The 27,243-nt window shown below is 45.9% G+C and overlaps 1 protein-coding gene across 9 annotated transcripts in view; it reads right to left on the bottom strand.

Moving 5' to 3' along the window:
* The window catches only part of PMS1 (PMS1 homolog 1, mismatch repair system component), a 302,687-nt gene that overhangs the window by 143,794 nt on the left and 131,650 nt on the right, over window positions 1–27,243 (bottom strand). For all 9 annotated transcript variants that reach the window (XR_003857402.1, XR_003857404.1, XR_003857403.1 and 6 more), the window contains 3 exons: window positions 21,589–21,711; window positions 20,707–20,850; window positions 8,073–8,992 (listed from right to left, as the gene is read on the bottom strand). Coding sequence is in view for 6 of the 9 variants with exons in the window: in XM_029606009.1 (XP_029461869.1) it covers window positions 8,073–8,992; window positions 20,707–20,850; window positions 21,589–21,711 (1,187 nt within the window). In the remaining 3 variants the exon portion in view is untranslated. The remainder of the gene's footprint in view (window positions 1–8,072; window positions 8,993–20,706; window positions 20,851–21,588; window positions 21,712–27,243) is intronic.

Below are 27,243 nucleotides of genomic sequence, written 5' to 3'. Positions count from 1 at the left end.
GAAAAATGCTGTGAATGCAGTTTTCAAAACATTGTACAGTAGAAGTAGAGATATGAAGATACGCCCAACCCTTGTAATAAAAAAGAAAAGCTGAAAGAAAGTTTAGAAACTAAATATTTGGCAACAGAAAGACAGTAAGTGGTGCAAATGGCATGCCTTTGTTTTTACAGAGGAATATTAGCATATATATTGTTGTCTGCGATCATTTAAATTTGGAAATAAAAACCTTCTTAAATTACAGATGGTATTACAATTTGAATGCAACAAAAATATACATTTATAAGATGGAAAATGTTAAGATTACTTACCTGGTAATCTCCTTTTCCTTAGTGTATGCAGATGGACTCAAAACAAATGGGTATAGTGTGCTCGTGCTAGCAGTTGGAGACGGATCTGACGTCAGCACGGGTACATATACCCCCACAGGAAGTGAAGCAATTCAATAATCTTCCTTGCAAAGCTGTTATAGCTATATGTGTACTGACCGATCGATTAATCAACAGGATTACCCTGACCAATTGATGGTAGCTGGAGACCACCAGTGTTTTCAACCGGAAGGCGTCAACACCCGGCAGGGTGGAAGCCCTATTATAAGCAAAACATGGCTTACCGTGAGTCAGCGAATCCCCATGTATACCGGCAGCCGGGCGGGATGCTGAGTCCATCTGCACACACTAAGGAAAAGGAGATTACCAGGTAAGTAATCTTAACATTTCCTAGTGTGTAGCAGATGGACTCAAAACAAATGGGATGTACAAAAGCTACTCCCGGACTGGGCGGTAGGCTGCCCGAAGACCGTGTAGGATCGCCCTCGCAAATCCGGTGTCCTCCCTGGCCTGAACGTCCAGAAGGTAGAATCTGGAGAAGGTATGGGGGGAGGACCACGTCGCCGCTTTGCATATCTCTGCAGGCGACAGCAGCTTAGCTTCTGCCCAAGAGGCTGATTGTGCTCTGGTAGAATGATCCTTGACCTGTAGAGGTGGTGGTTTTCCTGCCTCTACGTAGGCTGCCTTGATAACTTCTTTAATCCAGCGGGCGATGGTCGGCCGTGAGGCCGCTTCCCCTTGCTTCTTCCCGCTGTGCAGGACGAACAGGTGGTCCATCTTTCGTACTGCTTCTGACATTTCCAGATATCTGGACAGCAGTCTGCAGATGTCGAGATAACGTAGTATTCGACCTTCTTCCGATTTCTTCAAACCTTCCGTGGTAGGCAAGGATATGGTTTGGTTGAGGTGAAAGTGTGAGACCACTTTGGGTAAAAAGGATGGAACTGTACGAAGATGGATAGCCTCTGGAGTGATTCTGAGGAATGGATCACGACAGGATAGTGCTTGTAGCTCTGAGATGCGGCATGCTGAACACACAGCCAGCAAGAACACCATCTTCAAGGTCAATAAACAGAGCGACAGGCCTCGAAGGGGCCTGAAGGCTGATCCCGCTAGAAATTCCAACACTAGGTTGAGGTTCCATAGACATATAGAAACATAGAAGTGACGGCAGAAGACGACCAACGGCCCATCCAGTCTGCCCAGCAAGCTACGCAGTTTATCCATTCCCCCCCCCCCTTTTTCTCCCTCCCACCCGTCTCTATTGGCTTCCAGCACCCTCCGGCCCCAATTCCCTTCCACCCCTCCACCAATGCAGAGAGCAGCGCCATCCTAGTGAACATCCAGCTCAATCAGGGGTAGCAACCGCCGCAACCAGCAGGCCACACCCCTGCCCGTTACCCACCCCTGTTTTGTTTGCTTGTTTGTTTGGTTTTTTTTGTTTTTTGAGATGGCAGCCCTCCATCCTTCCGCTCCGTGAAGGTGGAACACCAACCACTGGCATCCCGCTCCGTGAATGCCTCTGTGGCTACTGCCGCTCTGTGCGGTGTTTTGTTGCATGAAAGTGGAACACCAACTACTGGCCACTGGCATCCCGCTCCATGAATGCCTCAGTGGCTACTGCCGCTCCGTGCAGTGTTTTGCTGCCTGAAGGTGGAACACCAACTACTGACCACTGGCATCCCGCTCCGTGAATGCCTCAGTGGCTACTGCCGCTCTGTGCAGTGTTTGCTGCCTCCTCTCTATTTATGCCCACTAGACTTGATGGATCCACAGTGTTTATCCCACGCCCCTTTGAAGTCCTTCACAGTTTTAGACTTCACCACTTCCTCCGGAAGGGCATTCCAGGCATCCACCACCCTTTCCGTGAAGAAATACTTCCTGACATTGGTTCTTAGTCTTCCTCCCCGGAGCCTCAGCTCGTGACCTCTGGTTCTGCTGATTTTTTTCCTACGAAAAAGGTTTGTCGTTGTCTTTGGATCATTAAAGTTTTTCAAGTATCTGAAAGTCTGAATCATATCACCCCTGCTCCTCCTTTCCTCCAGGGTGCACATATTTAGATTCTTCAATCTCTCCTCGTACGTCATCCGATGAAGATCCTCCACCTTCCTGGTCGCCCTTTTCTGTACCGCTTCCATCTTGTCTTTGTCTCTTTGTAGATACGGTCTCCAGGACTGAACACAGTACTCCAGGTGAGGCCTCACCAAGGACCTGTACAAGGGGATAATCACTTCCCTTTTCTTACTCGATATTCCTCTCTCTATGCAGCCCAGCATTCTTCTGGCTTTTGCTATCGCCTTGTCGCATTGTTTCGCAGACTTCATATCATTAGACACTATCACCCCAAGGTCCCTCTCCTGCTCCGTGTACATCAGCCTTTCCCCCCCCCCATCAAATACAGTTCATTCGGATTTCCACTCCCCATATGCATGACTTTGCACTTCTTGGCATTGAATCTCAGCTGCCATATCTTCGACCACTCTTCCAGTTTCCTTAAATCCCGTCTCATTCTCTCCACTCCTTCCGGCGTGTCCACTCTGTTGCAGATCTTAGTGTCATCCGCAAAAAGACAAACCTTACCTTCTATCCCGTCCGCAATGTCGCTCACAAAGATATTGAACAGGACCGGTCCCAACACCGATCCTTGCGGTACACCACTTAAAACCGCTATCTCTTCAGAGAAAGTACCATTTACCATCACACATTGTCTTCTGTCCGTCAACCAATTTGCAATCCAGGTCACCACCTCGGCACTCACTCCTAAGCTTCTCATTTTATTTACCAGTCTCCTGTGCGGAACCGTATCAAAAGCTTTGCTGAAATCCAAGTAGATGACAGAGCGCTCTTCCTTGATCCAATTCCTTGATTACCCAGTCAAAAAAGTCAATCAGATTTGTCTGACAGGATTTTCCCCTGGTGAATCCATGTTGCCTCTGGTCCATCAATTCTCCGGACTGTAGATATTTCACTATTCTCTCTTTCAGCAGTGACTCCATTACTTTTCCCACCACTGAAGTGAGGCTAACCGGTCTGTAGTTACCAGCCTCCTCTCTGTTCCCACTCTTGTGAAGCGGGACCACCACCGCTCTTCTCCAATCTCTCGGTACCACTCCCGTTTCTAGGGATCTATTGAACAGGTCACACAGCGGACCCGCCAGAACATCTCTGAGCTCCCTCAGTATCCTTGGATGAATCCCATCAGGCCCCATGGCTTTGTCCACTTTCAGATTCTTTAGCTCTTCCCATACATTTTCTACTGTAAAAGGATTTTCATCTATTCCACTTCCCTCCAGTTTCTTGTTGTGTAGAGATGGTCCTTCTCCAGGGTCTTCTTTAGTGAACACAGAACTGAAGTATTCGTTTAATTTTATTTATTTATTTAAACAAATTTCTATACCGTTTTCCAGTAAAAATTTTACCAATCAAAGCGGTTTACAATAATATATAAACCTTGAAATTAAAGGTTTAAAATAATATATTTATAATAAATAAAACTTAAAATAACTAGGTATGAATAAAAATACATCAAGGTTCCTTTATCAATAAAAATAAAAATGACTAAGACAAAGAGTGGCCCAATATCCATTAAAAATTAAAAGCAAGAAAAGAAGAGAACTATATGAACAGACATAATTTGTTTTATACATTCCATTAAGGTACTTCTAGATCTTTAAATGCTTCCTGAAAAAGATAGGTTTTTAACGCCTTCTTAAAATCTTTCCGATTATTTATTAACCTAAGCGTTTAATATTTCTGCCATTTCTTCGTCTCTCTCCACACATTGATCATTACCACCTTTTAATTTCACAATACCACTATGGACTTTTCTCTTTTCGCTGATGTATCTGAAAAATGTTTTGTCACCATTTTTTATCTCCTTGGCAATCCTCTCTTCCGCTTGACTTTTTGCCAACTTGATTAATTTCTTTGTCTCCCTCAGTTGAATCAAATATTCTTCTTTGTGTTCCTCCCTTTGGGATCTTTTATATTTCTTGAATGCTGTTCTTTTAGCTTTAATTTTGTCAGCTACCTCCTTTGAGAACCAGATAGGTTTCAATTTTCTTTTGCTTTTCTTTACATTTCTAACATATAGAGTAGTTGCCTTGGTGATTGCTGCTTTTAGATTGGTCCACTGCTGCTCCACATCTCTCTTGTTCTCCCATCCTTTTAGTTCTTCCTCCAGGTACTTCCCCATTTCCTCAAAGTCCGTGTTTTTGAACTGTAAAACTCGGGTCTTTGTGGTTCTTTTCCCTATTCTTTTAGTGATATTAAACCATACCGTTTGATGATCACTGGTGCTGAGGTGGGTGCCCACCTGGACATCGGAGACATTATCTCCATTAGTGAGCACTAAGTCGAGTATAGTTCCTTCTCTCGTGGGTTCCAATACCATTTGTTGGTACAAAGATACTTGCATGGCATCCACTATCGCTCTACTATTTTTAGTTTCTGCAGATGGGATTTTCCAGTCTACATCTGGCATATTAAAGTCACCAACGATCCTTAGTGTATGCCACAAGGGCACTGGCCACTTCAGTGGCGGGCGAATGTGCTTGACTCCTTTCAGGAAATGTGAAACGTCTGGGTGCTTGGCAATGGTAGTGCCATCACTCCTGGGACCATAGCAAGACAGTGCTGCTACCTGAACCTTGATGGAGCTGAGGGACAAACCCTTCTGAAGTCCCTCCTGCAGGAAGTCCAAAATGATAGGAATCTTTGCGGTATGTGAATTGGTGCTGTGGGAATCGCACCAGGCTTAAAAAATTCTCAAGATCCTGATATATGTTAGTGATGTGGAGAACTTGCGTGCTCGGAGGAGTGTATCTATCACCGACTCCGAGTATCCTCTTTTCTTCAGTCTAGCCCTCTCAATGGCCAGACCGTAAGAGAGAACTGAGCTGGATCCTCGTGGAGAATGGGGTCTTGCCATAGCAGGTCCCGGTATGGAGGCAGAGGAAGAGGATTCCCTGCCAGTAGTCTTCTCATGTCTGCGTACCAGGGCCTTCTTGGCCAGTCCGGGACCACTAGAAGAACTAGATCTCTGTGTCGCTGAATCCTGTGAACAATGGCGCCCAACAGGGGCCATGGAGGAAATGCATATAGTAGGATCCCCTGAGGCCACGGCTGTACCAGGGCATCGATCCCCTGAGCTCGAGGATCCCGCCTGCGGCTTAAGTATCTGGGAACTTGAGCATTGGACCTGTCTGCTAATAGGTCCATGGCTGGCGTCCCCCAGTGATCCACAATTATCTGAAAGGCTGTGGGTGACAGCTGCCATTCTCCCGGGTTTAGGCTTTCTCTGCTGAGGAAGTCTCCTGCAGTTTTGTCCTTCCCGGTGATGTGTACGGCGGAGATGTCCTGAAGATTGGCCTCTGCCCAAATCATCAGGGGAGTTATTTCTAGGGACACCTGTTGGCTTCTGGTGCCGCCCTGTCGATTGATGTATGCCACTGTGGTGGCGTTGTCTGACATCACTCTGACCGCTCTGTTGCGAAGTCCGGAGTGTTCTCTAAGGAACCGCTGGGCTGGGACCGGTCTTGTCCTGGAACCGCCATGGCTTCCTCACATTGGGCACATAGGGAGTCTGCTTCCTCGCTCTGTGTGGTTCTAAGATTGCATGCTGAGCAGAGGCTTAGAGCGTTCATGCCTGATTCTGGGGGTGCCAGCTCTGCGGACGCAGAGGCCTTCTTATGCTCCATTTGCCTCAAATGCACCTAACACGGGCGCGTAACAGCCTGCGCCTAGAATGGGTGTCTGATAAACAGTGTGCCTATGAACGGGCGTCTTATAAATGTGCGCCTATAGCGGGCATCTTATAAACAGTGCGCCTATGAACGGGCGTCTTATAAATGTGCGCCTTTAGCGGGCATCTGATAAACAGTGCACCTATGAACGGGCGTCTTATAAATGTGCGCCTATAGCGGGCGTCTTATAATGTGCGCCTATCAACGGGCGTCTCATAAATGTGCGCCTATAACGGGCGTCTCATAAATGTGCGCCTATAACGGGAGTCTTAGCATATGTGCGCGTATCCTAGTAGCGTGCGCTAACAATATGCGCCTATCGCGTGCGCTAACAACATGCGCCTATCGCGTGCGCGAACAACGTGCGCCTATTGTGTGCTCAAAGAACATGCGCCTATCGCGTGCGCTACAACGTGCGCCTATCGCGAACGTGCGTTTAACAAGAAAAAGCGCTTAATTAGAAAAGAAAAGTAGGTAGGCAAAAATGGCGACCTCCCAGGCGGGCGGCCTCGTAGGCAGGCCCAGTTAGTCCACACTTCCTCGGAGACCAAGTAAAGATGTACGCCTTACCTTGTCTTCGGTGTTTCCCGGCTGCGACCCGGGCGGTCTCCGGCTGCGGGGGGAGAGGGGAATACCTTCACCGCCGCGCTTAAGGAAGTGCACCCGCTGCCTTTAGGCCGCGCCCGAACCGCTCAGGGGCCAAGTCCACGCCTCTAGGCAGCACCCGAACCGCTCGGGGGCCAAGCCACACCCGAGCCCTTCTCACTCGGGGGCTGGGTTCCTGCCGCGAACCGGACACCGGACCGAGGCTCTTACCTCCGAGGGACCACAGAAGTCAGCTCGGGAAACTCAACTGGGTGAGTGACCGCCTGGTATCACCACAGGAGTGCGGGGCTCGTCTTCAGTAGATTTCTTCTATGAATTTAGTTGATAGAATTTGGAAACACGCTCAGCGAGCGTGGGGTAGCTCCAAACTGCTTTGGAGATGGAAATTACTGAATTGCTTCACTTCCTGTGGGGGTATATGTACCCGTGCTGACGTCAGATCCGTCTCCAACTGCTAGCACGAGCACAATATACCCATTTGTTTTGAGTCCATCTGCTACACGCTAGGAAACAGTCATTTATGAATCACAGCAAAGCAATTAAAAGAAAAGCAGTGTGAAAAATGTATATCAAACTTAAATAAGAAAACAGTACAACTTTATACAAAGTAAACCTGATAATTAGCAATTCTCTCTAGTCAGTATGAAATATGTAAGCCAGAAATCCTCTTCCAGACTATCAGGCTGATGCAATACAGTGCACTCAGCCGAGCACACTCTTTAACCCGTGGTTGGACGCGGGTTTTGAATGCACGTCCATAACTCCTTATTCTAAAAGGGGATTAACACATCCAAAACGCGCGCCCACGAAACTAATAGCGCTCATCACATGCAAATGCATGTTGACGAGGCTATTACTATTCTCCCCCGATTCAAAAAAACAAACAAAACATGCGCCCAGAGCAGGCATTAATTTCTGAGCAGCCCAAAAGAGAGTACAGAAAAACAGTAAATACTGCTTTTCTGTACTTCCTGGCGATATTAAGTTAGAGGAACAAAAAGGACGAGAATATTTACAAAAAAAAAAAAAAGTGCTGGTGGTCAGGTTAGTAAAAGGGATGCTTATAAAACTGAGCATCTGTTTTCCTAACCCGCTGACAGCCACCTCTCCTGGGCACCTGCTGCCAAGGAGGCACTAGGGGCACATATTTGTCCCTAACACCTCCTTGGCAGCACAACCCCCTCATTTAAATACTGGATAGCGCACCCAGGAGAGGTGGCTGGGCGTGCATTAGGAAAGTGGGCACTCAACACGGAGCGCCCGTTTTCCACGTTGATTTATTGCATCGGCCTGTGTATTTCATAAATAACTGATGTTTACCTTTATTTTTCTTGCACCCAGTGAGAAACTGGAAATGACTAGGCTTACTGATCAGACATGAGGACTGGACACTTACATTTTTTTCTCTTCTTCACTCAGTTTCCTCCACAATTCTTCAGCTTCTGCTGTAATCTCCTCCATGCTGGCTTTTGGGTTGCCTGATAGAACTCTAGCACGATGTTCTTGTGTAAAAAGGGCACTTGCAGACTTAGGTTTTCTGATTACGTGATTACTGATTAAGTTATAGGCTGTGATCTGTCCAATTTTTTCATTGATCACATTTGATGTTTTGGGACGTTTACTAGAGTAGTTCTGATTAGGGTTTGATGACTGGGCCTCATCATTTTCCTTATGGTTCATTCCTCTGTCTCCTGTAGGCATCAGAATCTTTACAGGCTCCAGGTTCTTGCCATCAGAATTTTTGAACACATTCCCTCTACTCCAGTTATCAGCGCAGATTTCAGAAATGTCCTTGGAGACTGTTCTTTCCTCAAGTCTTTCCACTTCATTAATATTCTCAGCTCCCAGTGGAGGATCACAGTCACGATCGGGCTGCATGTCCATAAAAACAGCATCATCCATAGTAAAAGTTACCTTATATCCACTTTGGCTGTCCTCACCTGAAGCAAAATTATTGATGGAACTGTCCTGAAATATATCACTTCTTGTCATATTGATGCCAGAAACCTCATTTTTGTTGATGAGACGAGGAGGATTATCATTGCAAAGTATTTGATTCTTTAAGCAGACCTCCTTGTTTTTTCCAGTTTGAGCATTTTGCACATTGTTACTGAATGAAAAGAATGAAGTATGAGTTTTCGGGTCATCATTTCCAGATGGGATAGCTTCATTAACTAGCACATCTGTTACTCCTGTTTCATTAACACACATGTCTGCTGAAACCACATCTGCACTATTAGTTTCCAGGGGAAGCGTACCAGGGAGTGCTCCATACAGCGACATCAACACATTCTCAACAGCAAGTAAGACAGATTCCTAAAAAGAAAAGACAGAAGTATCAAGACAGGCATTTTAAGACAACGTACAGCAGCAAAGCACCTCCTAGAGATGATCCACAAAAGTTAAGTGTCTTTCTACCTCTCCACAATTTTCTTCTTGAATTTCTTTCCATCATTTTTGTTTTATTTTAGTTTTTCTGCTCAGTCCTTGTAAGTCTAGCATTGCCATGTGCTTCTTTGATTTTGCCAGGTATAGCTAAAAATAAAAGGGCAGTACACAAGTTGCAAGCGATCCTTTTTTCATTCAACTAATTTCACGTTTGTGATCTGATGTTGAATTATACACCATTATTGTAATCCAATCAATATCATTTCTGGGTTCATTTTGCACTGACTGGATGAAAGTCACAAATGCTTCAGGTTGGTTCAATTAAAAAAAGGTATCACCTACACTTTTGTCTGCTGATCTTTACTTATATATATGTGAACAAACATGGCAATCACATTACTTCATTACCAATTATATCCAAAATTCCTGTGCCTCTCTCTTCATCACCATTTAGTCCATTTGGGGCTTCTTATCATGACCCCTAGATCTACAACTCCCTTTCCACTGAAACAGGTTTGCGTATTATTACCTGTCAAAATGAGTGTTGCCTATCTGCCATATCTAGCCAGGTGTCCAATCATTTCTTAAAAGTAAATATGGATAAAATCCCAGATGAGCCCTTCACTTTACAGGGGTGCAGCCTCTGAGGGAGTGCCTCAAATCTCCACCGGGTGAAGGGAGTAGTAGATCAGGTACTAGTCAAGCTTCAAAAGACTTAGTTTTTAGGAACTTGCCAGGTTCTTATGACCTGGATTGGCCACTGTTGGAGACAGGATGCTGGGCTTGATGGACCCTTGGTCTGACCCAGTATGGCATGTTCTTATGTTCCTATCATTTTCACCCAACAAAGAATACTGCACGATTTTTTTTTGACTATGGACTATACTTTTTGAATCTTAGCAGGTGCCTAAATCATGTCAGCCTGATTTATCAGTTCAGCTTTTTCCAGATCATGAACTCCTCTGCACTCACCCTTCAAGGCAGTAAATTGTTGTACACCTAAACTGCCAGATTTTTTAGAATACTGTTAAATCAGTGAGGTGTATTCAAGTACTGGATTGATCAATGGTTTATATACTGTAAAAAAAATCAGTCTTCTCATTTGAGCTAGACTATTTTATGTTGCTTTGGTGGTAACATTTTGACTTTATCAGGGCTTCAAAATGTCTCTGTTCTATAAGGTATCATCCATGATTATTATACCTCAGGTTTGCTTTTGCTATCTCCATGATAGTTTTAATCCTTCTTTACATTTTTGAAGTGCTGAGAGATGGTTTAATGTGAACAACTTTGCTTTAGTTACATTTAGAAGTATATTTGTGCTACTTGTCCAGATACTCAGTTTGCGGAGCTGCCAACAAAAATTGTGCCCTACTGTCTAATGATAAAACTTTAGAAGAAGATATCAAAATATGTTTCATAGACTAAAACACATCTGTCATGTTAAGAGTGCTGCAATCCTGTGCATAACATTCACCCAACCCTTTCAAACTGGACAAATTCCATCCTCAAGGAAGATGACAACTATGATTTAAAACCTAATCAATTCTATTTGGCAGCAAGCATGATATGCCACTGGGATTAGCATGACTATTAGATCAGCTAAGCAAGTTATTCCAGAGATGGAGAGGAATGGTTCATCTGGAAGGCCCTAAATCACCTCTGTAAACAAGCTGGCCAATTAAAAGCCAACATGTCTAAATAGGAATATTTTACCAGACTTGAGATGTTTGATTATAGCAAGAGGCAGACTATGCAACACCTTTTGGTCTGCTTACCTCTCAAGGGTGGCACCTGCAAGATGCAGGATCTGAGACCATCTCACAAATGCTAAAAGACACACGTCAATGGAAAGAAATATGACTTTAGTGGACAAACCCAAGAAAGTTGATGATGATGAAGTCGACAGCTCTACACAGAAAAGTACTAAGAAAGTCCTGCAGTGCCAACTGCGCAATTACCTACTCTACATAGATGGCACAATTGTCCTGAAATCCCATGTAAATACTCTGATTTATTGGTCGGATGTCTGCATGTTGACAAAACTAAAGTTAATTGAGATATTAGCTTGGGTGAAAACAAGGAGCTGTATTTTAGATCTTTGCCCATTCATATTAGTGAATAATTCCTTAGATTTGTTTGCAGATCATATTGTAGACACTGTTAATAAGTCTCTATTGCTGGATGATAATTTTAGAAGCCTTGATAGGCATCGTACATGAGTATTAGTACATTTGGATGTGGCCTCAGTCTTTGATACCATTTCACATGTGACATTTTTGGCAAAATTAAGAATGATAAGGGAAAAAGTTTTAGAATGGTTCACCTCATTCATAACAAATAGAAGGCAGAAGATTGTTTTTAGGGGATTAGAAGCTCTCCACCACCCTTTTTAATGTATTTTTGCAACTTCTAGGAGCATTGATGAGGAAACTAGAGTTAGTGTACAAAATATACATTCCCAAACCCAAAAATTATGTGTTCCATCAAAGAATTTAAACTACTGCATACTCTGTTGAATGCTTTTTCAATCATGGGACCAATAAAATGGAATAAAATTACTTTACAATTAAAATTAGAAATAGATTATAAAATGTTTCATAAGAAATTAAAGGCTTATTTGTTTATACAGACTTATAGGGATTAATGCTTCTTGTAAAGTGCAGTGGAAGGTTGGTAGAGGGAGGTGCATTGTGTGATATGTAAAAACTATTGTCTTTGTACCATTTTAAAGTGGTGTGATATTTATATTATGTGATTTTGTTTTTATGTATGTTCTGAAATGTTATCCGCATTGAACAAATGAGGATTTGCGGCTTAAAAAGATTTTAAAATAAATAGAATTATCCATAGGTAACGAATGGGAGAAACTCCTGGTCCAATTTCAAAGATCTCCTAATTATCAGCATTCAAATGGACAGCAGAGACAGACACTTTTTAGACTGCTGTACTATCATGACTAGATTCTTCTGAACATTTTCAGGTGTTTCTCACTATGATTTTTCAAAAATATTAGATATACAGCAAAGGATTAAATTAATTTGTGAACTATTTTCCAACTAAATTCTACTGCCATGGATACACTTTTTTTTTTTAATATATTGTAAAATTAGAGAAAGAAGCAATCAAAAGTAACCTGATATGTACCAGTTTCATGTTCCCCTTTTGTCCTATCCCCAGACAAGGTGTGATGTTTGGTTCCTCGAGTATGTTTATTGCTAAAGGCACAAAATCCCATGTATTGGAGAAATTACTTACCTGATAATTTCGTTTTCCTTAGGGTAGACAGATGGACTCAGGACCAATGAGTGTAGTGTACTCCTGATAGCAGTTGGAGATGGATCAGATTTCAATCTGACATCAGCCCTAGTACATATACCCAGGGTCGGTGGAAGCACTAGGCGAACTAGGCCTGGGCCTAGGGCACTGAGTATTAGGGGGGGCGCCGCGAGCAGTGGTATCCTGAAGGGAGCCAATGCCCCCAGGCGCAGGGAGGCTCATGCGGCCGCCAGAGGACCTCATCCCACTGGCGGCTGAGCAGCGACACGCATATAGCAGGCAGATCAGCAGGACCGTGGTGGAGCTCACGTCACCACGGCCCGAAGAAAAAGATTGCGTTTAAACGCGTTGATGCTCCTCCTCCTTCCTGCCTGCACAGCCCCGGAAGTAAACATTGCCGGAGCCGCACAGGCAAGAAGGAGGAGGAACATCAGCACGTGCAGAAGAGGAGCAGCGCTTATGGGCCGCTGCGAATCCCAAGTCGCAGCGGCCCGAGAAGAGGAAGAGGCCCGGTAGCAGGGCCGCTGCGGCCCGAGAAGATCAGGGCCACTGCAGAGCCCATCCTGCAGCGACCCGCGAAGAGGAGGCCCAGAGGTGAGAGAGAGGCTGAGGGTCTGTAGTGTGTGTGTGTGTGTTTGTGTGTGTGTGTTTGTGCGGTATGAGATGAGTTGAGAGACTGTGTGTGGGAGTGAGGACCTGAATGTTTGCAGAGACAGCATGTGTCTGTGTGTGAGAGAGACAGCATGTGACAGTGAGAGCCTGTGTGTATGAATGATTGTATGAGAGACAGCATGTGACAGTGAGAGCCTGTGTGTATGAATGACTGTATGAGAGAGAGCATGTGACAGTGAGAACCTGTGTGTGTGTGTGAGAGAGAAATGCATGTGAGAATGAAAACCTGACTGTGTGTTTGAGGGAAGAAGATGGAGAGAAAATAAATAGAAAAAAAGACAATATAAAAGGAATTGGCAAACAAATAAGAAAGGGAAGGTGGAAAAAAAAAGCCTGTGACCAACCGATTAGAAAACTAAGATCAGACAGCAAATGTAAAAAAAAATAAATTACTTTTTACTGATTGGCACATGTAATCTTTGGTAATGTGCAAGAGTAGCACTTTTTCTATGCGGATCTCACAATATATGAGATCAGCATGGAGAAAGTGGAAGTCCACGGGGCCTGCTCAGAGGAGGCAGCAGAATGGGCTTCAGTGTCAGTAACAGCAATCGGCACCTCCCCAATAGCCATGTGGCAGCAGTGACAGTGGCAGCAGAGGAATCAGAGAGGTTCCGAGGCTGCTGGCAAAAGAAAGAGAGGGGGATCTGCCTTTAGTGTGTGCATGTGTATGAATGGGACTCTGCCTGGGGCTGTATGTGTGTGAATGCATGGGTGCCTGCCTGGGGGTCTGTGTGTGTGAGAATTAAATGTGTGCATGCCTGGGGGATCGGGAGGGAGTGGTGTGAAAATGACTGGGGGCTTGCCTGGGTGTGTGTGTTTGTGTGTATGTGAGGGAGCCAGTGAGTGTGAGAGCATGAGTGTGTATGAGAAAATCCAAGGGAGTAAGAGTTTGTGTGGGGGGGGGGGGGGGAGGGGGAGAGAGTGTCTTAGAGCCTGAGAGTGTGTCAGTGTCAGTGAGAGGAAGAGGTTATGGTGGATATAAGATCATGAATGTGTATGTATGTGACAGTATATGTGTGAGAGAGAATGGACATGTGAGTATGTGTGAGAGAGAGAGAGGATAACCTGCTAATCCTCGACAATATCAGGGTGACTGGAAATCAAGAGCTCCCACAGAAGGGGACAGCAGGGTCTTTTTAAAATCCTTATTAGTTTTAATTATTGAATGTTATTTGATATATGTGCTGTTTTGAAATATTTTATTGGTGTTTGGGAAATTGTAAAAAATGTATATGATTTTAATTAATAGAAATTCTATTTATCAGTAGTTTTAAAATATTCTTTTATTATGGTTTTACTATTATAACTGATGCTTTATGTTTCTTGATTTTATTTGTTTTATGAGGAATGGTGGTTCTATTTTTCTATTGTTAATATACGGAGCCTGGCTTCTTGGAGTTTCCATTTCAGTTTTTGTCTGATTTGTGCTCCTTCATTTTGTATTCTGTCTCTGCTCTGTGTGTGTGACCGTGATGAGAGATTCTACTAGCATGTAGTGTCGGTATAGGGATCTATAGCAATCAGGTTTGTTTTGTTTCCTCAGTAGGTGGTGTATTGGTATTCTAGGACCCAGTGTAATATTTACCCTTGCTTTTTCCCAGGTAGGGTTATTGTTGTTTGAGTCCTTGGTGGTGTTATTGTTATGTTACGATGGGATTGCAGTATAGATTTTGAGTGTCTTTTTTTTGCGTGGTTTTGTGTTAGTTCACAATGTGCCTGGCAGTGAAAGCTGTTTGTGCTGCTGTTACTGTGAGGTGACACCAGAATTTGAAAATATCTTTTACTATGATGAGCTGTAAGGGAAACATCCAATCTCCATTGTTTCAGTGGATGCACAGAGTTAGAGAACTGGAGGTGCAGGATTTATATTGACCTTCTGTCCTTTCCTATATATATTGCAGACTTCACTCTCATAGCCATATAGAATTAGTTGAATGAGGCTATCAAATAATTTTATAGTAGTTTTACTAGAAGTGTGAAACTGGCCAGCTTTTTAAAATTACTCAGAAGACCCTTTGGACTTTTTTATTAACACTTTTTTTTAACCAGTTTTAAAGCAGGATCCATGCTACAGAGGTGGGTGTGATGAAGAAATGTAATTTTGGCTCCCCCCCCCTTCCCCGCAAAATGCTGGAAAGGCACACAAATGCATTAGCCCCCGGGCGCCGGAGACCCTTGGTACACCACTGGGTGCGAACCATATGGGACTGCAAGTGGTGGCAAAGAGGAGTGGAGATTTGGCGGGCCGCAAGCAGTGCCCAACCTGCTCGCGACCCAGAAAAACACACAGCCGGTGGGTGTGATAGAGAAAGATGTAGGAGTTGGGGCCGAGACCGGGGGGGGGGGGGGGGGCAAGGTAGAAGGCTCGCCTAGGGCGCCTAATCCCCTTGCACCGGCCCTGCATATACCCCTGCAAGAAGTGCAGCTCTTCAGTATTCTCCTCGAAAAGCAATTGTGGATATATGTGTGGCTAAATAACTTGTATAACTTGGTTAACTTGATTAACTTGAACTGGTTAAATTGGCTGTAGCTGGAGATCACCAGTGCCCTCAACCAGGAAACGTCGACACCCGGTAGGACGGGTATCCTAAATGAAGGGAAAGCTTGGCTTACCTGTGAATAACTCGCTCTCGGGAATGTCGCCCGAGGATTCCATGAATGACGGCAGCCGTGGGTGGGATGCTGAGTCCTTCTGTCTACACTAAGGAAAACGAAATTATCAGGTAAGTAATTTCTCCATTTCCTAGCGTGTAGCAGATGGACTCAGGACCAATGGGATGTATAAAAGCTACTCCCAAACCGGGTGGGAGGCTGCCTGAGGCCCACTTAGTATTGTTCTTGCAAATGCTGTGTCCTCGAGCCTGAACATCCAGGCGGTAGAACCTGGAGAAGGTGTGGATGGATGACCATGTCGCCGCCCGACACATCTCGGCGGGTGACAGCATCTTGGTTTCCGCCCAGGACACTGCCGGGGCTCTAGTGGAATGGGCCTTGACTTGCAAAGTCGGCGGTTTGCCAGCTTCTACATAGGCCGCCTTGATAACTTCTTTGATCCAGAGGGCTATAGTTGCCTACGAGGCCGCTTCCCCTTGCTTCTTCCCGCTGTGAAGGACGAATAGATGGTCCGTCTTTCGTACAGATTCCGACCTTTCCAGGTATCGGACTAGGAGTCTGCCGATGTTGAGGTGGCGCAGGTGGCGAGATTTTTCCAAATCCTTATGCTCATCTGGCGATGGTAGCGAGATGGTTTGGTTGAGATGGAAGTGATAAACCACTTTGGGGAGGTAGGACGGGACCGTGCGTAACTGGATGGTTCCTGGAGTCTGAGGAACAGTTCCCGGCAGGACAGTGCTTGTAGCTCGGAGATACGACAGGCCAAATAGACTGCCACCAGGAAGGCTGTTTTCAATGTTAATAGTCAGAAGGACAGGCCACGGAGAGGTCTGAAGGAGGCTCCTGCTAAGAAGTCTAGGACCAGGTTGAGGTTCCATAGAGACACCGGCCACTTTAGAGGTGGTTGGATCTGCTTGACTCCCTTCAGGAAGCGGGAGACATCCATGTGAAAGGCTAGGCTACCATCCTCACTCTTGGTTCCGTAGCATGACAATGCGGCCACCTGTACCTTGATGGAGTTGAGAGACAATCCAAAATCGCGAGAATTTTGACTAAGCGTGGGATGATGTCGCAGTCCTCACCCCAGGCTTCGAATACTCTTCACATCCTTATGTATGTTAGGGATGTGGAGAACTTGCGTGCTCGGAGCAGGGTGTCAATTACTGCCCCCGAGTATCTGCTCTTCCTCAGGCGAGTCCTCTCAATGGCCAGGCCATAAGAGAGAATCAAGCTGGGTCCTCGTGGAGGATCGGCCCTTGTTGGAGTAGATCCCTGTATGGCGGTAGCGGAAGAGAGCTCCCCGTCAGTAGTCTTCGCATGTCTGCGAACCACGGCCTTCTTGACCAGTCCAGGGCCACTAGAAGTACTGGTCCCTTGTGGTGCTCTATCTTGTGGATGATTGTGCCCAATAGGGGCCACGGTGGGAAGGCGTATACTAGAATTTCCTGTGGCCAGGTCTGTACCAAGGCATCGATTCCCTGGGACTGAGATTCTCGTCTGCAGCTGAAGAAGCTGGGCACTTGGGCATTGGACCAGTTTGCCAAGAGATCCATGGTTGGTGTTCCCCAATAACTTACTATCAACTGGAATACTGTGGTCAACAGTCTCCATTCTCCTGGGTCTAGACTTTCTCTGCTGAGGTAATCCGCAGCGACGTTGTCTTTCCCCGCGATGTGGATGGCCGAGATCTCTCGAAGGTTCGCTTTTGCCCATGTCATTATGGGGTCTATTTCCAGGGACACCTGTTGGCTTCTGGTTCCTCCCTGACGGTTGATGTAGGCCACTGTTGTGGTGTTGTCCAACATGACTCTGACTGATTTGTATCAGAGTCTGTGACCGAACCGTAGGCAGGCTAGTCTGACTGCCCGTGCTTCTAGATGATTGATGTTCAATCCTGATGCTTCTTTGTTCCATTGCCCCTGGGCGGTTAGCTCCTGGCAGTGTGCTCCCCATCCCCGTAGGCTGGCGTCCGTGGTGAGCAGGATCCAGGTCGGTGAGGACAGCCTCACTCCCTGGCTCAGATGGCCTTCTTGTAGCCACCATCGTAGTTGGGTCCGAACTCTGTCCGGGAGCTGGAGACAAACGGTGTAGTTCTGGGACAGCGGGCTCCATTGTGACAGTAGAGAGTGCTGTAGGGGTCTCATGTGAGCTCCTGTGAGCTACTTCCAGTGTGGATGCCATGTGGCAGAGGACTTGGAGGTAGTCCCATGCTGTGGGACGAAGCTCGCTCAACAGGGCTCACAGCTGGGTCATCAGTTTTAATCTCCTTGGCAGTGTCAAGATGACCCTGTCTTGTTTGGTGTCGAACCGAACTCTCAGGTATTCTAGGGATTGGGAGGGCTGCAAACAGCTCTTGTTTGTGTTGATCACCCACCCGAGGCTCTTCAGAAGAGTTTTGACTCTGTTGGTCGCCTGGTGACTCTCCTCTGGGGATTTCGCCCTGATCAGCCAATCGTCCAGATAGGGGTGTACGAGGATTCCTTCCTTCCTCAGTGTTGCTGCCACTACCACCATGATTTTGGTGAACGTCTGGGGTGCTGTGGCTAACCCGAATGGTAGTGCCCAGAACTGGTAGTGATGGTCCAGGATCATGAAGCGTAGAAAACGCTGATGCTCTTGATGGACCGGAATGTGCAGGTAGGCTTCCAACAGATCCAGGGATGCAAGGAATTCTCCTGGTTTTATCGCCCTTATGACCGAGCGTAGGGTTTCCATGCGGAAGCAAGGAATCTTCAGGTGGCGGTTGACCGACTTGAGGTCCAGGATGGGCCAGAATGTCCCTTCTATCTTGGGAATGATAAAATAGATGGAATAGTGTCCATCATTTATTTGCTGTGAGGGCACCAGTGTTATAGCCTCTAAGGCGAGTAAGCTGGTCAGTGTAGCTTCCACTGCTGTCCTCTTGGAGGGGTCGTGGCAGGGGGATTTCACAAATTTGTCTGGAGGGATTTGGTAGAAATCCAGATAATATCCTTCTCGAATGATGGCTAGGACCCATTTGTCCGAGGTTATCTCGACCCATCTTTGGTAGAATAGGGAAAGTCTGCCCCTATGGCTTCTTCCCTTGGACGGGTCGGCTGATTTTCATTGTGGGGTGCAGCTGGGACCTGGTCCCTAGCCGGCTCCCCTTTTATTATGCTTGTTCTGAAAGAACTGGCTCCTGCCTGCGGGACGAGCCGCTTGATATGTGCTTCTGTATGGGTTGAAGTGCTGTGATCCTCTGCCCCTAGAGGTTCGGGGGAAGGGTCGCTGGTTTCTCTTATTCCTGTCCTCCGGTAGCCACGGCAGTGGGGATTCACGCAATTTGTTGGCTAGCTTTTCTAACTTGCTTCCGAACAGGTGGGTTCCCTTGAATGGCATCCTTGTGAGTCTCATTTGGACGATGTGTCGGCAGACCAGCTTCGGAGCCAGAGTTGTCTTCTGGCCGCCACGGCGGATGATACGTCTTTAGCTGCGGTGCGCACTAGATCAGAAGCAGCATCCATGAGGAATGATACTGCTGGTTCCAGGGCTTCCTTGGGGGGGGTGTTCCTTGTCTGTGATAAGCAGGCGCATGTCACCACGGCACAGCAGGCCGCGATCTGCGGAGACATCAAAAGACTGCTTGAGGATGGATTCCAGATGTCTGTCTTGGGCATCCTTGAATGCTGAGCCTCCCTCGACTGGGATAGTAGTGCGCTTCAAGACCGCGCAGACCATGGCATCCACTTTCAGACATACCAGGAGATCTTTGGCGGCGGGATCTAGAGGGTACATGGCTACCAGGGCACACCCCCCTTTGAACGTGGTCTCTGGGGCTTCCCATTCCAAGTCAATTAGCTGCTGGACGGCTTGTAATAGTGGGAAGTGACAGGAGGTCTGACGGAGTCCCTCTAAGAGGGGGTTCGTCTTAGGTTCCCCCAAGGAGCCCCGTTTGAGGGAGGCTCCCGCTGGGGGACGCGAGGTCCGGCATACTGTTCAAGTAGCTAGATCTCGGCACCGGCTGGGAAGGGCCATGGGCTGAATCCCCCAGGGCCTCCTCGCACTGTATACACATGGCTGTGGCTTCCTCATGCTGCGCAGCTCTGGCATGCTGGGCAAAGACCCTGAGCTTCTTCTCCGGTGGTGCCATGGCTTGTGCGCGTAAAAAATACAGGGACCGGGCGGCCTAGTTATGCTCCGGTGCGTTGAGGTTGTGCGTGTAAGTTGGATGCACACTCAATAAGATGCGCGCGCTGCTGTGCGCGCAGGCCAAATTTATGCGTCTGGCACAGTATGCGTGATTGTGCGCGTCGCTATGCACACGGCAATTATGCACGTGCCGATGTGCTCACAAGAGATTTGTACGCACGGGTCGGGACGGTGGTCAGGGCGGCGAATAGGTCAAAATGGCGACGGCGACCACGCGGCCAATATGACGACCACCTCGGAGAGCCTCCACATGGGAGGACCCCCGAATCTAACCGGGGCCTAGCCCTGCTAGGGCTGATCAACCCGGTGGCACTGGCGCCGGCTGGCGACCTTTGCGACTCTTCGAACTTCGGAGACTTTAAAGACGTTTTCTACCTTACCTTGTCTCGGCGTTTCCCAGTCTCGTTCCGGGCGGTTTCCGGCTGCGGGGGGAGAGGGAAAATACCTTCACTGCCGCGCTCGAAGTTGCATCCGCTGCCTCTCAGCCTCACCCGTTGCCGGGGGCTAAGTCCACGCCGAGGGTCGGCCGCCGGACCGAGGCCAACCTCCGAGGGATCGCGGAAATCACCTTGGGAATTCTCAACTGGGGGAGGGACCCAAGGGGTGTCACTGCAGCAGAGCGGGGCTCGTCTGTAGAGGTAAGATTTCTTCTTGTTTTGGGTTTCTTTGGTAAATTACTCTAACGCTGTTCTAGTGTGCATAGAGTCCCAAACTGCTATGGAGACGGAAAATACTGAAGAGCTGCACTTCCTGCAGGGGTATATGTACTAAGGCTGTCGTCAGATTGAAATCTGATCCGCTCCAACTGCTATCAGGAGTACACTATACCCATTGGTCCTGAGTCCATCTGCTACACACTAGGAAAAGCCACATTTAAGAAACAATATTTTAAAAAGGTAGGTTACCTTATTCTGCATCATGATTTGAGTTTTATCAGGTGTTAAATTGACATCCACAGCAGAAGCTGGTATGATAATACTCATGAAGAAAACAGGGTAACAGTGAACTGAATCCTTGTTGGACATCAAATTATAGTACTGACGAACCAGCTGCAGAGAATACAATAAATATAAATCAGGAAAATTAAATGATTATATTGCAAAATAAAGAATATAATTAGAATATATGTTTAAAATACATAACACATTGCTATTAAGCTATTTAAAAGGAAAGTGGGATTAACAAACTTGTCACCACGCAGAGCTTACTATTCTATTGACCTAGACATTATATCCTTAGAAAGGAAAGCATAGGGATATCTTTATAGTAAAAGTATTCATCCATTTGCAGGGAGCTGCGAACAATTAACTCCACCATTTTTAAAAAGAGTTTCAGTAAAAAACACATTAGAAAAAACAATAAGGATTTGGCTTGACTGCACCAGGAGATCAGGGTGCAATTCCCAAGCTCCTTGGTTGAGCTATAGCTGGAGATACTTTGGATCCCTCATGGGGAGGGAGACCCACTCAAAACCAGATTCAAGGTGCATGCATAAACATAGTTACATAGTAATGATGGCAGAAAAGGACCAGATGGCCCATCTAGTCTGCCCAGCAAGCTTATGGTAGAATGCAGGATAACCCCATGTTTCTCTCAAGGGGAATAATTGCCACTTCATGCAGTTATCCCCAAGCCTTATGATAAGGATACTCATATTTTCAATCAATCAAAACCAAGGTGAGGAGCCTACTTGATAATTCAGACAATGCATACTAGTAAGAAATTCAAATCACAGAGTTTTTGTGTGTTGAACAAGTCATATACATAAAGAGAATACGTTACAGTACCTTTAATATATCCTTTTGATATACTAGTCGATGGTTTATAAAGATAAAACTCCTTTCAGGACTGGAAAGGCTTGTCAAAGTACAGTTCAACTCTGGTTTTGGAAGAAATCCGTTAAGAAGGATCTACAAAACATATACAAATTCAGCATTTATTTAACAATATTCCCTTAACTGAAATTGTAAGTAAAATCTCTTTCATATAGATATTAAACATTGAAAAAAAACACATATTCCCCACTTTTGATTATGGGAAAGAGCTGATATTGGCTGGTGATCCTGTAGATCAGAGCTTTCCAAACTTTTCATGTTGGTGACACACTTTTTAGACAAACATAATTTCACGACACGGTAATTCAGTCTACTAGTAAACCAGAGGTTAAAGGTTAAACGAACGAAACATATTTCGACAATTTATGTATGTTTCCTTAAATATATACATAAATAAAATGTTTCACGACACAACCTATCTCATGAAAACCTTAAATTTATATTAAATATATATATTCCAAGATTCATGTTATTGTTATAATTTGAGAAACAATAATAAAACAAATTGTCTGTCCCCCACACCCTCATCTCTCTCCTCCCCCCAGCACATGTCTGGCCCCCACACACTCATATCTCTCCCCCTCAAGCACATGTCTGTCCCCCCAGCACGTTTGCCCCCCACTCACTCATCTCTCTCTCCCCAGCACATGTCTGGCCCCCACACTCATGTACCTCGTCTTTTTGATTGTTGCCAGTTAAGTGCTTCACTCCCTTCCATGATCACCAGACACTGCTGCTTGCAGTCAGTACTCCTCATGGCCAGGCCTCATTGGCAGCAGCAGCCAATGCAAGGATGGCTGGGCTCGTTCCACCCACCAAGCCCCCCCAAAAAACGCGATTGACAGCAAAAATCACCCAATAATAAGCAACCCATAAACTGAAAAAAAAAAGTGAATCTCTAGAAAAAAAAAAAGCCCAAACTCGCATCAGAGTTGACCGGGCTTGCGCGACACACCTGCACACTGCAGGCGACACACTAACGTGTCCCGACACACAGTTTGGAAAGCTCTGCTGTAGATACATCTGAGAATCACGACACACTGGTTGGAGCCTTGCTCCCTTTCCCCTCCCCAGCACTGCAGCAGTCTGCAAGAGATTGAAAGCCTGGCATGCTAGTTTGAAGTCTATATACAGCTTATTGATGAAATTGTATTATATTTGTTGTAAAACTAGGTGTTTAAAGAAATGTTATGTGCTACTTTTGGAGGACACTCAGCGGTATGATATATGTTTGAGATGGTAGTAGAATATTCTCCACGCTTTGTGATGCCAATGGATAGCATTGATTGTTGTTGAATACATATTGGTTTAATAGAAATGGCAGGTAAATACATTTAAATATACATTTTTAAATTACAAGTTTATTTATTCATACAACACATGGCGTTATTATCATTGTTTATTCATTTTAGAAAACATTGAATCAATTGCATTAAAGATCATGTAGAGACAGCCAGCCAATTATGTTTTGGTAATCTTCATATCTTTTTCTGATGATTTATTATATGATATATATTTATTGGTAGCTGTTCACACATATTTCTATATTTATAGAGATTGCACGTGGGCTTGATTTGAGAAGGGTATTTTCCCAGTCGGATCATTCACGATAATAATCGTTCAAACTTCCTGGCAAAACACGGTAGAACATCTTCAGTTATGTTTAACAACTATTAAACAGAGGTTACATCAGAATAAACTTTCTCTTAATACTAAAAAAAACTGAGTTTTTGCTGCTACATTGACCCCACTCTAAGCCTCAGGATGATATCATTACTCTCGATAATCTTTCGTTTACACTCAACAAACCTATCAAAAGTTTTGGCGTCTTTCTTGAAGCCACTTTATCATTCAAACCTCAAATTAAAGCACTCATTAAAACTGGGTTTTTCAAATTAAGTCTAATTTCAGGATTACGTCATTTACTTTACAATTCTGACTTTCATACCATTGTACGAGCCATTATTTTTCTACATCTTGATTACTGTAATAGTTTGTTTTTAGGTCCACTTTGCAATCTTTGCAGTTATTACTTAATTCAGCTGCTAGACTAATTTCGAATACAAAACGATTCGATCATATAACACTTACTCTTTTTAATTTAAAGTGGTTATCAATTTCCGAACGTATTTACTACAAAATTGCCATGACTGTTTTCAAACTCCTTAGTCCTGATTCTCCTCCATGGACTAACGCTTTCTCACAGGACGAGCAGGATGGTAGTCCTCACTTATGGGTGACGTCACTGGATGGAGCCATACCACGGAAAACTTTTCTGTCAAAGTTTCTAGAAAGCTTTGACTGACATTGGCACATTGAGTGCACTGTGAGCATGCCCAGCATACCATGATCCCTGTGTCCACAGGGGTCTCCCTTCAGTCTCTTTTTTTTCCGCAATGCAGTTTGCCTCACGTTCAGGAGCTCTTTGAGAGACTTCTCACAACGTTTCCTCATGGAAACACTTGAAGTTTTACTTCACAAATTATTTTTCCCTAGACGGGTCTCCCTTCGCGTGCATTTCATCGATGCTCGGTGAGCACTATGCCCTGTTTTCGTGCGGTTTCTGTCACCTCACTAACGGTTTCCTCGGGTTACCAACCGACTTGTGGCCTTTTTTCTCCCTATGTCTATCACCCTCCGTCAGACCCACGGTGCCCACGAGTGTCCTTTCTGCGATCCTCCACCGGGTTTTTCGGGGCTAGAGGGATAGGGATGTCCACGCTTCCCGTTGCCACCAGGGCCGCTGTCGATGCCATTGATGCTCACATCGAATCCATCGGTACCTCCATCGATTCCCTTGATGCCCTCATCCATGTCATCGATGCCTCCATGGGCGCCATCCATGCCTCCATGGATGCCCGCATCGACGTCACCGAGGCCATTGGTGCTCCCCCCATGTTATCAATGTTTTCATCGATGCCTTCGCCGATGCCGCATTCAATGCCGCCATCAATACCTCAATCAATGCCCTCGACTAAACAAAACGCTCCATACTTCAGATTCTAAACCAGAGCCCCGTGTAATTCTTGGGCAACAAACAATGCCAGGAGCAGTGAAGGCACAGTGACAGTCTGTCACCAAATGCCATCCGAGACAGCGAGGGCATCTTTCTCGGCGCTGGAGAATGACCTGGCTGATTGCACCATGGCAATCATCATCACCAGCACGGTGACAGTCTGCCACCGACGCCATCCATGACATCGGTAGCATCTTACTCTGTGCTGGGGAATGACTGGGCTGAGCACCGAGGGATACAGCCAGCACCGACGTGATTCACGTTCGGTGCCGGCACTTATTCCACACCAGCATCAATGTCCATTGATCCGGCTGCGAAGCAGACCCGGCTACATGAGTTCTGTGCTCCTCTGTACCCGAGGCGCCGAGGCGTTCCCCACCGACAACGGTGCCGGGTACTGAGCCACCACAAATTAATGTGGAAGCACCAGTAATGCCTAGCCTGTCTCCTCTGTAGCTGTGCTCCCATACCGGCTTACAAAGTCGAGCTGGACATTTACGTCCCTCAGGCTGTCCTCGATGCCTCCCGAAATCTACCAACAGCGGAGCCATCGATATTTGCACCACGGTGGCACCGCTTCGTTGCGATACCTACAAACGACAGCCTAAGTCATCACCGCCAACTCGTCCTTCTGCAGCTTCACCACGAAGGACGGTAAGTACTCTAATCCTGCCTCAGCAACAATCCCATCGAGACCTAGTCACTAAAAAGGACCAGATGGCTGCAGAAGGTTCTAGGTCGTGTTATCTTCCAAGTACCATATTTGTGTCACATACTGCCATTATCAGCTATGTTTGACACAACACCAAGGGAACCTCTCTGCCAGCAATTTGGGATTTCTTCGAAAAGTCCTCCCATTGCCAGCAACGGGACTCCGTACTCGATAATACTCTGGCTTCTGGAGCCTAATTACGGCCCGAAGTCCCAGATACACTAGCTGATCTGCTAGACAAAAGATCCAGCAGACACTGCCTCAATTGCAAACCCACCTCGAGACCTGACGACAGCTCTCTATGTTTTTTCTTGCACAGCTGAGAGAGAAACGTGGGAAGGATTTTTACCGCTCACGCCCCGCGAGAGACCAACTGATATCCAGATCACACTAGCTCCCACCAGTTGGGCAGGTTCTTGGTCTTTCAACCTTGTCAGACATCAGAGCGGCCATCTCACTAAAACCAGGGCTCAGGTATCGTTCCCCAGATGCAACAAGGCGGGGGATTTTAATGCCGCTAGTCCTTTTTTTCAACAATTTTCTTCAGAAAGGACAGTTCAGAATCGTGTCTCTCGGCACCATTCTTCCCTTACTACAATAAGTGGGTGGCCTCTATCCTCTGGTCTTTCTATATGCTTCATAGTGAGTCAGCAACATTTTCAATACCAACTTCTACTGTTCGAACTAAATTCGTCAACTTGTGTATTTCACCAAATGCCTAGCAGTGACTGCTGTTTCTCTCTGGAGCAAAACAGCATTCACCCTTTTCTTTGCATGGAGGACTGCCTAATAGGAGTCAATCCAAGGAAGGAGCTCTAACTTCTCCAGGACTCACTATAAATCTTCTCAATTTGGCTGGGATTTCTGATCACTACCATAAATCCTATATCGAGTGGTTCTGGGCTCTACAGTCGCAAAGGACTTCCTGCCCAACAACCGCGCAGACATCCTGTTAAATTCTTCACATCTCTGCATGCATGCCACATAGCCTCAGCCCACCAATTCTTTCACGGGGCCAAGGGGTTTTAACTATCCACGTCACTCATATGGCCAAATTATCCATGAGTACCACTCAGTGGATTTTCAAATTTCAGGGGCTCTAAGCCATTCAACCACTTTCTTCCCTGATCTTTATTACCAAACCAGTACCAAATCCTCAGATGATCTTGGCCACGGTTGTGTTCAACTACGGTTGGAGAGCACGAATCCATATCCTTCCAACCCAAGATGCATCTATTCCGTTCCATGAAGAGTCTCAAATCACCTTCCTGGAGCTTCGAGCTATGCGTTATGCTCTTTATGCCTTCACACAAAACTTTGTGCATACAGACAGACTGTATAGTGGCAATGTGGTATTCCAACACACAAGCACGCACAGGCTCTTATCTGCTCTGCCAGGAGGCCACACAGCTCTAGCTCTACGCCCTTGCACACTCCATGCATCTACGGGCCATTTATCTAATAAGCATACCGAATACACTAGCAGACCTCCATAGACTCCATCCTCACGAATGGTCTCTGAATCCATGTGTAGCGAGCAAAATCTTTTATCACTGAGGTCAATCAACCTTTGACCTCTGCGCCCAAATCGAACCACAGAGTGGACATATTCTACTCCCTACACATGCATCAAAATGCGTTCCCATGGATGCCTTTGCTTGCTCCTGCAACAAAGGCCTCCTATATGCGTCTCTTCCGATACCGCTCATAACCGAAACTCTTGTGACGCTACAACAGGACAAGTTTCAATGTTCTCAGAACCACATCCTGGCCTCAACAAGTATGCTTCCCCATACTTCTCAACTCATCACTCCAATAACCAATTTGCCTGCTCACAGGTCAGTCTCATAACACAGACTCACTGATGTTCTCAGGTACA

This window comes from Rhinatrema bivittatum, chromosome 6 (genome assembly GCF_901001135.1).
Source record: "Rhinatrema bivittatum chromosome 6, aRhiBiv1.1, whole genome shotgun sequence".
NCBI classification, from domain to species: Eukaryota; Metazoa; Chordata; class Amphibia; order Gymnophiona; family Rhinatrematidae; genus Rhinatrema; species Rhinatrema bivittatum.
This window is presented reverse-complemented; position numbering and strand designations above follow the sequence as displayed.